Raw genomic sequence first — 13,710 nt, 5'->3', positions numbered from 1 at the left:
TTTTTTTTACACAGATGCATGTGTGTGTAAACTAGAACTGAGGAAATACTTTGGAAAAGTATTTGCAAACATTCTCTTGATAAGAAAAGTGCAATCCTTTTGGCATCCATACCCGCTTTTAACCCCCTTCTGACAGCTTTCTTGCAAGAATGTTTGTGGAAAGAGTCTCCTGAATGTTCATGTGACTATGTTTGCACAAGTAATTATGACAGAAGTTTCTGGTAGCTGTCTTGAGAGCTCCTTGTTAATTTGGAAGATATCTAGTCAGGGGACAGAAATAATGCCATGTGAGTTAGAGTGACAGAGCAATAAGCAGCAGCCACAACAAATAGCTTGTGAGCAATCCATAGGATGAAATATGTTTGCATAAAATAGCTGTCAAATAATGTACATGTGTCATTACACTTGTAACTAGACTGTAGGGCGAGCTTATTGCACATTCCAGGGGCTCCTTGTGTCCGGCTGTCCTCCACACCCTCACAAGCTCCCTGTGTTCTACCCTCCCATCCTCTTCTGGTTCAGGGATTCCATGCCCCACACCATTTTCCCCCTTATGTCAGGAGCTCTGTGTGCCCTCACATTCCTGGGTCCCCCATTCACCCCATGCCAGCAGTTCTGTATGCTCTCCCATTTCCGCCCTGTTAGGGTTCTCCATTCTCCCGCATGCCAGGGGCTCTATGTGTGTGCTCCCTTTCTCCCATCTCCTCATACCAGGGTCCTCCATCCTCCCCCCCTCCACATACACACCCCAGGGGTTCTTTCTGCCCCCTCATTTCTTGTCCGTCTGTCCCCCCGCATTCCAGGGGCTATGTGTGGGACACCATTCCTCCTTCTTTCATGCCTCTCCATTCTTCCCTTGCCTTACACCATTCTTCTTTCTTCTTTTTTCTCATTCAGTGTGTAAACCTTTTAAAACTTTGTTGGGAGGATGGGCAGAGCTAAGATGAGGGGTGTTATGTTAGGAGGGGTGAATGGCTGCCATCAACCAACAATTACAGAGGTTGTTGAACCTGATAGCTCTGCCATCTGGATGCCAGGGGCTCCATCTATCCCCCATTTCCCTCTTGTTTGTTTTTGTTTTTTCTGGTTTTCACTGTAATCAATGGGGTTCCTGCTCACTGATTCCTCAGATATTCCCAGACATTTGGAATTGATTGGATGTGGCATTCAGAAGTTACCATGTTACAGCCAAATGCTAGCAAATTGAGTGTAAGGCCGTGCAAGCTTGGCCAGTTAACAAATTCATACAAATTGTAATTTATTCACAGATAACTCAGGAACAGAAAAAGTAGCTAAATTAATGAAGTTTATTCACTGTGAATAGCTTGCCTGACTCTGCTGCAAAACCAAATTTTTGTACCTAATTACCCACGTTGCCTGCTCAAAAGGTGCTTTTTGCACGTGCAAATAGATATACCTGAACATTTTTTCCTGTGCATTTTTAGAGGCTTTCAAGGTGTCTCACAATTTTTCAGAAATTTTCATTCCAGGAAAAGTTTCAAATTTTCATTCTAGTTCAGGATGGAAACAAAATGTCAAAATACCAGAATTTCCCACAGGATGGAAATTCAATTTTTTCAATCAGCTCTAGTTCTGAGCAATTATATACCCTTGTGTAGCCCACTCATCCACTGTTTTTGCATCTCAGGTTATATGTGCTATTTTGTGAAAAGCGCATGAGAAGAAAGCATATAAAGTAAAACTGGCAACAGTGCATCATATTAACTCTGCATATGCTCATTCTCCTACTCCTGTTTAGTCTGTACTCAGTGATGGCATTGCAGTGCTCGTGGGCAGTAATGACAGAGTGCAAGGAATAGTAGGTCAACTGGAGGAGACCTGCAGGACAGTAGAGGTAAGTAAGGCAGCTTGAGTTATGTGTTGAACGTGATGTCCAAGAACATATCTGGTCGTTAATGATAATTTTCTTGCATTTATATAATTGGCTTCTTCCAACAGGTTTCCAAATTATTTTGCCAAATGACTGCATATATTACACCAGAGCTGCCAACTCTGATGATATTGTATTGAGTTTCACACTTGCAGAAATTTTTTTAAGCTTCTCATGGTTTCCTCATATCCTGTGTAATCTCACAAACTATTCCCCTGATTTGCGGCTGTCTTCCATTACTCTCAATGGAATTGGTACTAGTATGCCTCATTTCCGTAAACTTTTTGTAGGTGGAAGTGAGGCTGGTTTTTCTAGTAAAGATGTCCTCTGTCTCCCATGCTTTCAATGGGGTAGAAGTCAAGCTATCCTCAGTAAAGATAGCTAGTCCTCTTCTACATGTGTGATCTGGAAAGGAGACATTGAGGGGACAGGAGGACAGAATAGGTAGGTGTGTGTATGTGAGGAGGGGATGGTTGGATGATGAAGGGAGTGGAGGAGAAGTACTCAGCATGGAGGGGTAGGTAGGAAGGGGGGCAGTGTCTGATGAGTTGGGGATTGGGATGAAGGGGACTGAGGAGGCTTGAGAAGATTCTGACCCAGGAACGGGATGAGATGAGATTGGCTGGCAGGGCTGAGCACAAGGGCAACAGAAGGGGAGTGAAATTCTTTTTTTCTTCCCACTTCATCACTAAGATCCATAGCACGCCCCTTTATGCCCCCGCTCCCAACCAAAACTCTTCCTTGTGGCACAGTGACTCAGTTTTTCACTTTACAAATTTGAGAAGGGATCATATGCTACTTGCAACCTCACTACTTATTATAAGCACCTGCTGCCACTGCTCTGGTGTAAATCTGGAGTAACTCCACTGTGTTGTCATGAAATGGGCCAGATTCTGTTCTTATTTACACTAGTGAAAAGCTAAAAAAATGCTGTCTTTGGAAACCTTCGTAGTGGACCACAGATTCTTTGACCTCTGGGATATAGCTTCTACCTGAAACTTAAGATGGGAAGGAAATCAAGGAGATGCTGAGATTTCTGAATTGCATCTGCAATTTTGGTTATGTAAATGGTCTGCTGTGGCAGGACCAAATAAACCTAGACCATCCCTGACTGGCGTTTGTCCAATCTGCTCTTAAAAATCTCCAATGATGGGGATTCCACAGCCTCCCATGAAAGACTATTCTGGAGCCTAACTATACTTACAGTTGGAAAAATTTTCCTACTATCTAACTGAAATCTCCTTTTGCTGAAGATTAAATTCATTACCTGTTATCCTGCCTGTGATGGGCTGTACTCCTCTGGTGCAGTCTGGGAGCCATTGGAACTGCTGTGCCCCCTAACAATTCAGCTGGGTTGGCCTTTGTCATGCTGCTCTGCTGGTAATACACAGCCAGCCTCTCCAGGCCCTGTTATCACCCAACACAACAGAAGGTAGCGCCACACACCCAGCTGAATTACCTGAGTGCTTTACCTAAGCCACTAATGGACAAAGAGGGGCCCCCAGCCAACTTCCCAGTTCCCTAGGCTTGCACTCCTAGTGGAGTATAAACCCAGAATTATACCTTCTTACACTGCTCAGAGATCTATATGATGCAAGCTCATTAATTAATTTGCTCCCCCCTCGATGTGGGGAAGATGTGCAACAGCCTTTGAGATTTCTCCATAAACTTCACTCAAAATGCTCTGGTTAACATAAAACAAGTTTATTAACTACAGAAAGATAGATTATAAGTGACAGCAAACAGATCAAAGCATACTACCTAGCAAATAAACAAAAATTCAAGCTAAGCATAATATACTAGATAGATGGGGTTTGAATTAGCAATTTCTAACCCTGATTGATAATACAAGCAGGCTTGCAGATTCTTAAGACAAAAGCTGCATCTGCTTTGCACCTTGGATTCCCCTCCTCCGTTCCAAGTCCTTTGTGTTCCAGAGCTTCTTTCAGGTGCTGAGTTGTGGGGGAGTGAAGGCCAGTCCTGATGTCATTCCCCACTTTATATAGTCTCTCCATATGGCAGAAACCCTTTATTTTAAGATAAGTTCCCAGCCCAGTTTGTGGAAAAATACAGGTACCAAAAGGGAGTTCAGTATCACGTGGTCTGGTCATCAGCACTGTCTAGATTCTTCATTGTTGTACCTGAAATGCTAGCTGTGGGTGTTTTCAACTTCACATCATCTTTCAGTAACACATACATAGCAAAACTTTATAACTTGATAGCACATACATTCCAAGAGATATTAATGTTTGGCAGATTAAGACTTTTAGAATGATACCTAACAAGGCATACTTTTACAAGATGCTACATAATTATATCATAATCATACCATGATCATATTACTGTGGTGAATGTGGGATGCACGGGTAAATGTAGGTGCACTACTTTCATTGGACATGGAGAACAGTTGATCACAGTCCTCTTTAACAGCTCTTTACATATTTAAAGACTGTTATCAGGTCCTCTCTCCATCTTCTTTTCTCAAGACTAACGTGCCCAGTTTTTTAACCTTTCCTCATAGGTCAGGTTTTCTAAACCTTTTATCATTTTTGTTGCTCTCCTCCAGACTCTCTTCAATTTGTCCACATCTTTCCTAAAGTGTGGTGCCCAGAACTGGACGCAGTAATCCAGCTGAGGCCTCACCAGTGCCAAGTGGAGCCGGACAATTACTTCCCGTGTCTTACATATGACAGTCCTGTTAATATACCCCAGAATTATATTAGGCTTTTTTTGCAGCTGCATCATTGTTGACTCCTATTCAATCTGTCATTCACTGTAACCCTTGGATCCTTTTAAGCAGTACTAGCACCTAGCCAGTTATTCCCAATTTTCTAGTTGTACATTTGTTTTTTTACTTCCTAAGTGTAGTACTTTGCACTTCTCTTTATTGAATTTTATCTTGTGGATTTCAGGCCAATACTTCAATTTTGCTACGGTCATTTTAAATTCTAATTTTGTCTTTCAAAATGCTTGCAGCCCCTCCCAGCTTGGTGTCATCTGCAAAAGTTATAAGCATACCATCCTCCATTATCCAAGTCATCAGTGAAAATACTGAGTAGTACCAGACCCAGGACTGATCCCTGTGGGATCCACTAGATACACCCTCAGTTTTGACAGTGAACCATTAATAACTGGTCTCTTTGAGTACCATCTTTCAACTCATGGAGAGCTGCCTTCTTCTGTTGTGTGAGCCAAAGGGTAGGCAGAGGTCAAGCACATATAGATAGGAAAGAGCACACATTTGATCACAAAACAATGGTTAGATACACTGTTAGGGTACTGGGAAAAGGATAGTCTTAGCAAAAGCCCATTTACTCTGGCAGACTAGAGAGCTCAATATGGTTGATATGAAAGGGAGAAGAAACTCATGCATGGTAACTTTTAATTACATTTGTGTATTATATTAAATAGAAGGGTGTCTTTGTAGACTGAAATAGTGACATTGTTGCTTTTATTTAGTAGCATAGGAACATGACTGAGACGTTAGGGTCCCATCCTGGAAAGTGTGGTGTGCCATCATCTCTCAGTGAAATCAGCATGTAGGATCAGGAAAACAGCATCTCCCAGGATGGGGGGGTGTAAGAGATTGATATTCATCTGCAGACTCATCCTCATGCATTGAAGCCAATAGGAGAACAGAGCCCTACTTTCACCAGTATGTGAAAATGTGTAGTGTGTGTATTTATTTATTTACCTTGCCTTAAGTATACTGAAAATAAACTACTTGTTCATGAGTTATACTGTAAGGAGACCACTTTTTTTTGGTAAGGTTTTTGCTCCGAGAGAGCTGGGATGGATTTCATTCTTTTGCTAGCACAAGTGTCTTTCATGCAGTTCTTCCAAGATGTTTGTATCAATAGAGCAAATAAAGATAACTATTCTGGTCAGTTTGGGAGCAGCACAGTTTGACGGGCTGTGGAAGGAGCCTATATGGAGTCACTTTAAGGTCAGACCCTGATGAAACACCTAGTGAACAATCACACACCAAAAGAAGGAAAAAAATTAAAAAACTTCCTGATCCTTCAAAGTAGGAGCAATAAATAGCAAGTGCAGTAAGTAACATTTAAAGACAATATTTATAGGTTCTAACTGGCAAGAAAAATTAATTCCACAGTGTAATGCACAAGTGCCAGGGGGTCACCTATTTCCCTGTGCAACCAGAGTAAGGAAGAACAGATAATGTCCAGAATTTGGTTCAAAGAATATAAAACTGTTAACCCACGGAAATGAGAGAGTATGTAAGCGGCAAAGTCAAAACTTCGTAGTCAAGAAGGCTTTGTATCGCAAGGATGAAATTGGCTGCTATCGGGAGTTTGCAGACAGAAATGAGCCTTTCAAGTAAGTTAAGTGTAGAAATTAAAATAGTACAAAAGCTTAGGTTTCTTTCCCTTCAGATTTGACTAGTTAATCCAAAACCAAGACTTCAAACATCTAAACTGAAGTTTACAGAGAACACTCCATTAAAAAAATACAGCTATATCTGAAATTAGCTTTCTCAGAGTCTTTCACTCATATGTAGTACCCACCTTTTGAACTACAAATCAGAAATTGAGATTGATAGAATAAGAAGTGCAGAGCCTGTCTACCTTCACACACCTTAACAGGCTTTATATCCGTAAAATCAGAGATTACAGAAAACAGAGATTGCAACATTACATAGTGCTTCCACTTCACATTGCAGACAAATCATACTTTTTCCCATCACATGCCCTTTATTTGAATTTGACATCAGTTTGACCTTGAAGACTCAGATGAACAGTTGGAACCAAGATACCCCAGAATCAGGCTTGCTGGTTTTTCCTATCCTCTACTTAAATTGACACATTGCAATATTTACACTACTTTAGAGTGAGCAATACCGAAAGTACGTGGTCAGGTTGCTTTTAGCTCTTGTAAACAGTAAGCCCACAGTTCTAAATTTAACTACAGTTTCTAGCAAAGTTTTAAAAAACAGGCCAATATATATTCAAATTACAACAAACTAACCAAAAAGCAACACAAATTCACATATTCTACTGAGAGCAGCAATGAAGTATAAAAATCTATATAATTGTAAACCATAATGAAAAAGAAACTAATATTTAGGACTATAAAATGTGAGAGTCAAATAATAAATAAAGTAGGAATTTCCATAATCCTGTCTATATATGTATAGTCATGATACTTACCTTAGTATACAATTTTCAAATGCTCAGAATTTTAGTAAATCAAGCCAATATTTTTCAAAGCAAGCAATAGCACTAGTACTCAATGATGAGTGTGCCAAGTCTCATCTTGTATCTCTTCTTGCTGTAGCTCTGTTTTTAAAAAAGTGTGGTGAGAATTTTTACAATTAGAGAGTGTATTTTTTTTTGTACTTCCTCATAACTCAAAAACTAATGAGGTGGTTTGGTCAGACTTAAAATAAACCAAAACAAAAACCATTCACACAGATTAAATATGAAAAATTTAAACACAAAATATGAATATTTTGGAAAACAGGGCATAGTAGAGACTGTTTTGCAACCTTGACATACAGAGTTTACTACCAATGACCTCTATAATAGATGCTGATTGCAAATTTTAATATAATAAAATTCCAGATTGTATATATAGAGAGAAGAACCTCTTTGGTCATCCAGTCCCCCAAACCATAGTAATGTGAAGGATGTGTAACACACCACTGTCTTGGAATGATGTTTGATGCCATGTCCACTAGCAAGTGACCTGCTTTAAGGGTCAGGGAACGTAGCTGTAGACAGACTGAAATGGAGGACAAGGATGGAACAAGAGGAAGGAGAGATACGCTAGGTAGGAAACAGAATGGGGGGAAAACTGTAAAGGAAGTGTCATATATATATAAAGGGAAGGGTAACCACCTTTCTGTATACAGCACTATGAAATCCCTCCTGGCCAGAGGCAAAACCCTTTCATCTGTAAAGGATTAAGAAGCTAAGGTAACCTCGCTGGCACCTGATCCAAAATGACCAATGAGAGGACAAGATACTTTCAAATCTGGAGGGGGGGGAAACAAAGGGTTAGTCTGCCTGTGTGGTGCTTTTACCGGGAACAGATCAGGAATGCAGACTTACAAATCCTGTTAAGTTAGTAAGTAATCTAGCTAGAAATGCGTTAGATTTCCTTTTGTTTAATGGCTGGTCAAACAAGCTGTGCTGGATGGAATGTATATTCCTGTTTTTGTGTCTTTTTGTAACTTAAAGTTTTGCCTAGAGGGATTCTCTGTGTTTTGAATCTGATTACCCTGATTGAGTCTATTTACCATCCTGATTTTACAGAGGTGATTCTTTTACCTTTTCTTTAATTAAAATTCTTCTTTTAAGAACCTGATTGATTGTTCATTGTTCTTAAGATCCAAGGGTTTGGGTCTGTGTTCACCTGTACTAATTAGTGAGGATTCTTATCAAGCCCTCCCCAGGAAAGAGGGTGTAGAGCTTGGGGAGATATTTTGGGGGAAAAGTCTCCAAGTGGGCTCTTTCCCTGTTCTTTGTTTAAAATGCTTGGTGGTGGCAGCATACTGTTCAAGAATGAGGCAAAGTTTGTACCTTGGGGAAGTTTTTAACCTAAACTGGTAAGAATAAGCTTAGGGGGTCTTTCATGCAGGTCCCTAAATCTGTACCCTAGAGTTCAGAGTGGGGAAGGAACCTTGACATGGTGGCAGAGCGGTGGGATCATTTTGAGATCATTTTGAACCAGAAGCACAGCAGGATTTTAAAAGGTGATTGCAGCTGGTAGATTCTGTGTCTCTGCCTGGGGGACAGAGCAGCAGGCATAACAAAAGGATTTTTCTGTAAGCTGAGAACAGCTATCAAGAAAAAAAAAGGTACCAGGTTACAGCACAGCAAAATTTTACAAGCCAGTTTTTTATTTTTCTTTCTAACTCTTGGGTGTAAAGTTAGTTAAAAACAGAGAGGTTAGGGTGACAGACTGCACTGTTCAACAGAAGTTGGAATTAGTCAGATTTGAGGCTGAGGAAAAACAAAAGGAACATGAAAGACGGGTAGAACTCAGAAAGATGGAAATGGAGGTAAAAGAAAAAACAAATGGAGGCTGCCCACAGGAGAGAAATGGAGGCAAAGGTAAAAGAAAAGGAGGAGAAGGAAAAAGAGAGGAAGCATGCACTGGAGCTGGAGAAGGCAAAAGCTCAGCAGAATATACCAAATAACCCTAACAATCCTTCCCCAACAATCCACAAATGGGAGCGACTATGTCCACAGTATGATGAATCCAGTGATATTGCTGAATATTTTCTCACCTTTGAGAGACCGTGCACATTCCATCAAATTCCTGAAGCTCACAAGCTGACCACATTGGTCACAAAATTGACTGGAAGAGCTCTGGACATATTCAATAAAATGCCTATTGAGGAGGCTTCTGACTATAATAAATTCAAGGATTTGGTTTTAAAGCAATTTCAAGTTACAGCTGAAACTTACAGGGTAAAATTTAGAGCCCTTAAGAGAGGACCTGGACTAAGTAATGTGGCTTATATAAACCAGATGAAGGATCTGTTAGATAAATGGGTCAAAGGAAGGGGTGTAACTAGCTTTGAAGGAATGTGTGATTTGATGACCCAGGAACAATTCCTGAATATGTCCAAGGAGGATATAAAACAGTGTTTATGGGATAAGAAAATGGACTATGCTGATCAATGCGAGCAGTCCCAGACTGCTAGAGAGGCAGGGCAAGCCAGAACAAAACAGGTGGAGGGAGGAGAGAGAAACAACCCTGGTTGCAGTTGGAGCGGATACCAGAAGGGACACCCTCAGACCACACACCCTACTACTGGGGGCAGCCCAACGCCCCAGCTACATACCCAGGAACACTCCAGACACCTTATCATCCCGCCACACCGTTCTCCAACAACCCACCTCGCCCCAGTGACCCATCAGCTGGACGATGTTGTAAATGTAACGAACCGGGGCATGTAAAGGCCAACTGCCCCAAGAACCCCAACAGATTACAGTTCATTGCACCAGAGGTCCTCAGGCCCAGATACCTCCCAGATTCCCTCCTCTCTGAGGGTAACTGTGAGTGTGGGCGGGAAGAAGGTCACAGCATGGAGGGACACCGGAGCACAAGTGTTCGTATCCATGCTTCCTTAGTGGACCCCAATTTAATCGACCCAGAGGTCCAAGTGATGATTCAACCCTTCAAGTCAAACTCTTTTGACTTGCCTACAGCCAAGTTGCCTGTCCAGCACAAGAGCTGGTCAGGAATGTGGACTCTTGCAGTCTATGATGATTATCCCATCCCCATGCTGTTGCGAGAAGACTTGGCCAATCATGTGAAGCTAGCCAAGAGGGTGTGAATGGTCACCCGCAGCCAGGCTAAGCAAGCTGTCACACCTAGCTCTGTTCCGGAAACTTCTACCAGGACCCGGTCAGAGGTGATGGAACTGAACGCCATGCCAACGTCTGCAACAGCAGTAGTGGATCCAGTCACAGAGACCCAGACAGAGCCAGTCTCAGAACCGGAACCGGCGGAACAACCAGCACCAGAATCATTTCCAGCACTGAATCCAGTACTTGCAATCCCAGAGGGCCCCACTGAACGTGCACCGGCAGCAGCAGATAACCCTATACAAGAGACTCAGCCAGAGCCTGAACCCCAACATAGTGCATCAGCGGAGAGCGGTTCACAATCAACGGAAACAAACCCATCACCTGCATCGCTTCCAGAGGGACCAAGCCCAGGTCCACAATCCAGTGAGGAACTGATGTCTCCAGCATCAAGGGAACAGTTCCAGACCAAACAGGAAGCAGACGAAAGCCTCCAGAGAGCTTGGATGGTGTCACGGAGCAACCCACCATCTCTCAGCTCTTCTAATTGATCCAGGTTTGTTGTAGAAAGAGGTCTTTTATACAAGGAAACTTTTTCTGGTGGACACCAGGAAGACTGGCATCCTCAGACACAGGTAGTTCCAACTAAGTACCGAGTAAAGCTATTAAGCTTAGCCCATGATCATCGTAGTGGCCATGCTGGGGTGAACAGAACCAAAGACCATTTGGGAAAGTCATTCCACTGGGAGGGAATGGGCAAGGATGTTTCTACCTATGTCCGGTCTTGTGAGGTGTGCCAAAGAGTGGGAAAACCCCAAGACCAGGTCAATGCCCCTCTCCAACCACCCCCCATCATTGAGGTTCCATTTCAGCGAGTAGCTGTGGATATTCTGGGTCCTTTTCTGAAAAAAGACACCCAGAGGAAAGCAGTACATACTGACTTTCATGGATTTTGCCACCCGACGGCCAGAAGCAGTAGCTCTAAGCAACACTAGGGCTAAAAGTGTGTGTCCGACACTAACGGACATTTTTGCCAGGGTAGGTTGGCCCTCCGACAACCTTACAGATGCAGGAACTAATTTCCTGGCAGGAGCCATGGAAAGCCTTTGGGAAGCTCATGGGGTGAATCACTTGATTGCCACCCCTTACCATCATCAAACAAATGGCCTGGTGGAGAAATTTAATGGAACTTCGGGGGCCATGATACGTAAATTCGTAAATGAGCACTCCAATGATTGGGACCTAGTGTTGCAGCAGTTGCTCTTTGCCTACAGAGCTGTACCCCATCCCAGTTTAGGGTTTTCACCATTTGAACTTGTATATGGCCGCGAGGTTAAGGGGCCATTACAGTCGGTGAAGCTGCAATGGGAGGGGTTTACACCTTCTCCAGGAACTATCATTCTGGACTTTGTAACCAACCTACAAAACACCCTCCGAACCTCTTTAGCCCTTGCTAAATAAAACCTAAAGAATGCTCAAAAAGAGAAAAAAGCCTGGTATGATAAATATGCCAGAGAGCTTTCCTTCAAAGTAGGGGACCAGGTCATGGTCTTAAAGGCGCTCCAGGCCTATCAATTGGAAGCATTGTGGGAAGGGCCATTCATGGTCCAAGAACACCTGGAAGCTGTTAATTATCTCATAGCATTCCCCACCTTAACCAAAATCCTAAGGTGTACCATATTAATTCTCTAAAGCCCTTTTATTCCAGAGAATTAAAGGTTTGTCAGTTTATAGCCCAGGGAGGAGATTACGCTGAGTGGCCTGAAGGTGGCTACTACGAAGGGTAAAGTGATGGTGGCGTGGAAGAGGTGAACCTCTCCATGACTCTTGGGCATATGCAGCGACAACAGATCAAGGAGCTGTGCACTAGCTACGCACCGATGTTCTCAGCCACCCCAGGACTGACTGAAAGGGCATACCACTCCATTGACACAAGCGATGCTCACCCAGTTAGAGCCCAATCTTACTGGGTGTCTCCTCAAGCTAAAACTGCTGTAGAACGGGAGATCCAGGAAATGCTACACATGGGTGTAATCTGCCCCTCTGGCAGTGCCTGGGCATCTCCAGTGGTTCTAGTTCTCAAACCAGATGGGGAGACATGTTTTTGCATGGACTACCATAAGCTAAATGCTGTAACTCGCCCAGACAACTATCCAATGCCATGCACAGATGAACTATTGGAGAAACTGGGACAGGCCCAGTTCATCTCTACCTTGGACTTAACCAAGTGGTATTGGCAGATGATACCACTAGAAGAATCCTCCAAGGAAAGGTCAGCCTTCATCACACATGTCGGGCTGTATGAATTTAATGTGCTCCCTTTCAGGCTGTAGAATGCACCTGCCACCTTCCAAAACCTTGTAGATGGTCTCCTAGCGGGATTGGGAGAATATGCAGTTGCCTACCTTGACGATGTGGCCATATTTTCAGATTCCTGGGCAGAACACCTGGAACATCTACAAAAAGTCTTCGAGCGCATAAGGGAGGCAGGACTAACTGTTAAGGCTAAGAAGTGTCAAATAGGCCTAAACAGAGTGACTTACCTTGGACACCAGGTGGGCCAAGGAACTATCAACCCCCTACAGGCCAAAGCGGATGCTATCCAAAAGTGGCCTGTCCCAAAGTCAAAGAAACAGGTCCAATCCTTCTTAGACTTGGCCGGTTATTACAGGCAATTTGTACTGCAATACCGCCAAATCGCCGCCCCACTGACAGACCTAACCACAAAGAAACAGCCAAATGCAGTTCAGTGGACTGAAGAGTGTCAGAAGGCCTTTAACCAGCTTAAAGCGACACTCATGTCTGACCCTATGCTAAGGGTCCCAGACTTTGACAAACCATTCCTAGTAACCACAGATGCGTCCGAGCATAGTATGGGAGGAGTATTAATGCAGGAAGGACCAAATCAAGAGTTCCATCCTGTCATGTTTCTCAGCAAGGAGCTGTCTGAGAGGGAAAGTCACTGGTCAATCAGTGAAAAGGAATGTTACACCATTGTCTACACTCTGGAAAAGCTACGCCTATACGTTTGGAGATGGCGTTTACACCTGCAAACTGACCATGCTGCGCTACAGTGGCTTCATATCGCCAAGGGAAATAACAAAAAACTTATTCGGTGGAGTTTAGCTCTCCAAGATTTTGATTTTGACATACAACAGATCTCAGGAACTTCTAACAAAGTATCTGATGCACTCTCCCGTGACAGTTTCCCAGAATCAACTGGTCCAAATTGTCCTTAAGATGTGGAAAATATTGTTAGTCTTTATACAGTTAGTAGTATATTTAGAGGTGCATGTGTCTTATTAACTCTGTTTTCTCCTAGAGCTCCAGGAAGAAATCCCAGCCAGCGTTTCACCCTATCTGTGATTTGGGGTGTGTGTCATAAATATAAAGGGAAGGGTAACCATTTTTAAATCTCTCCTGGCCAGAGGCGAAACCCTTTCATCCGTAAAGGGTTAAGAAGCTAAGGTAACCTCGCTGGCACCTGACCCAAAATGACCAATGAGAGGACAAGACACTTTCAAATCTGGAGGGGGGGGA

The 13,710-nt window shown here is 43.0% G+C and overlaps 1 protein-coding gene across 3 annotated transcripts in view; it reads left to right on the top strand.

The window, feature by feature from the left end:
- The window catches only part of TRIM55 (tripartite motif containing 55), a 62,172-nt gene that overhangs the window by 14,659 nt on the left and 33,803 nt on the right, over positions 1–13,710 (top strand). For all 3 annotated transcript variants that reach the window (XM_043507786.1, XM_043507785.1, XM_038390516.2), the window contains exon 4: positions 1,760–1,855. In XM_043507786.1, coding sequence (XP_043363721.1) covers positions 1,760–1,855 — 96 coding nt within the window. The remainder of the gene's footprint in view (positions 1–1,759; positions 1,856–13,710) is intronic.

Source organism: Dermochelys coriacea, chromosome 2 (genome assembly GCF_009764565.3).
Source record: "Dermochelys coriacea isolate rDerCor1 chromosome 2, rDerCor1.pri.v4, whole genome shotgun sequence".
In the NCBI taxonomy this organism is placed as follows: Eukaryota; Metazoa; Chordata; order Testudines; family Dermochelyidae; genus Dermochelys; species Dermochelys coriacea.
The sequence above is the reverse complement of the archived record's forward strand: the minus strand, read 5'-3'. Positions and strand labels throughout refer to the sequence as shown.